At 44.7% G+C, this 1,223-nt stretch overlaps 1 protein-coding gene across 1 annotated transcript in view; it reads right to left on the bottom strand.

Moving 5' to 3' along the window:
• LOC311318985 (aristaless-related homeobox protein-like) overlaps positions 1-898 on the bottom strand; it is a gene marked incomplete at both ends in the record, with an annotated part of 3,669 nt that extends 2,771 nt beyond the window's left edge. Inside the window, 2 exons of the mRNA XM_084450419.1 lie at positions 1-202; positions 718-898. The exon at positions 1-202 is cut by the window's left edge and continues 291 nt beyond it. Coding sequence (XP_084306545.1) covers positions 1-202; positions 718-898 — 383 coding nt within the window. The remainder of the gene's footprint in view (positions 203-717) is intronic.
• Between the last annotated feature and the right edge of the window lie 325 nt (positions 899-1,223).

Raw genomic sequence — 1,223 nt, 5'->3', positions numbered from 1 at the left:
TCCTTGTAAGACTTGCTGCGGCTGATGCTGACAGGAGGCGCCTGAGCGATTTTCAGGTTTTCATAGACCTCGTCCAGAGGACACCCCCTGTCCCCTCGTTCCTCGTGCCCCTGGTTACCCCGGGTGGAGTCAAACTCCCCCTCTGTACCGTACAGGCGTCGCAGTTTGGGGGGCAGGTGCAAGTCGGCTTCTTTCTGAAAGGCTGCAAAGAGAGAGAGAGAGAGAGAGAGAGAGAGATTATTTGACAGAACTTTGTCGTCCATCAAATTTTAGGAGAAGTCTTAAATCTAGGCGACAAAGCTTCTGGTAACATTACAACCAAATTATGATTTTTGACCGTTTTATATGCTAGGCCTAGGCTATAGTTTCTGTATCTGCAGATTTAAATAAAAAAAACGGGGTTAATGACAGGCCTCATTAATGCAGGATGCATATCACGTGAGGCATATAGTAATAGAACTGTTAATATGAAGCCCGTAGGTTCCATGTAGAACCATTTTCTCTTCAGTTAGGTTCCAAACTGAAAGGAGTTCTATCTGGAATATATTTTTCAAGGGTAGCCAAATGTTACACATTTTTAGAGTGTTTCTTTTGGAAAGCCTGGAATTAATTGGCAATTGGCTATTAGTCTAGGCTATTTAATTCACATTAAGACAAACTATAGCCTATGCATGCATAGTGGCTCAAATCTCATAACAGTGAAAATGTCGGTCTTACCTTCCAGTGGCATATTGTGTTTCGCTCTGTCGGTCAGCATTGGTAAACTTTCTGTGAGTTTTAAGGCGAATGGACTTCTCCGGCCGAGGATACTTTCTATACAGTGTGACGAAAGCACCGTGGGGGATTTAGATTTGCATTCGGTTGTGTCGGAAGCATCTGTTTCACTCGGGTGGTTCATGTTGTGCGTTAGAGGAATAGTCCCGTTTGCCTCGTCAATTCCTCGGCCGCCCTGTCCAGCCCACTCCTCTCACTCCCCTGTCTACATTGACATATGAAGGCCACTTTACTTGCAACAGTCTCCAAATTAGTCGCATCGCATTTTAACGCGTCCGATTGGTTAGTTGAATGGAGAGGCAGGCATAACAGGGCCCTGATTGTCACAAAAGAAGTTCAATTTCATTAGACCACCATATATGCCGATGGCAACAGCAGTTTGGTTCCTGGAGCCTGTGTGATTCTCTACCCTAAAGGTTAGTCTACTTTGTCCTTTTTATAGCCTGCAA

Source organism: Borostomias antarcticus, assembly GCF_949987555.1.
Source record: "Borostomias antarcticus genome assembly, chromosome: 15".
NCBI classification, from domain to species: Eukaryota; Metazoa; Chordata; class Actinopteri; order Stomiiformes; family Stomiidae; genus Borostomias; species Borostomias antarcticus.
Note: the sequence above shows the minus strand (reverse complement) of the source record. Positions and strands in the feature narration are given on the sequence as shown.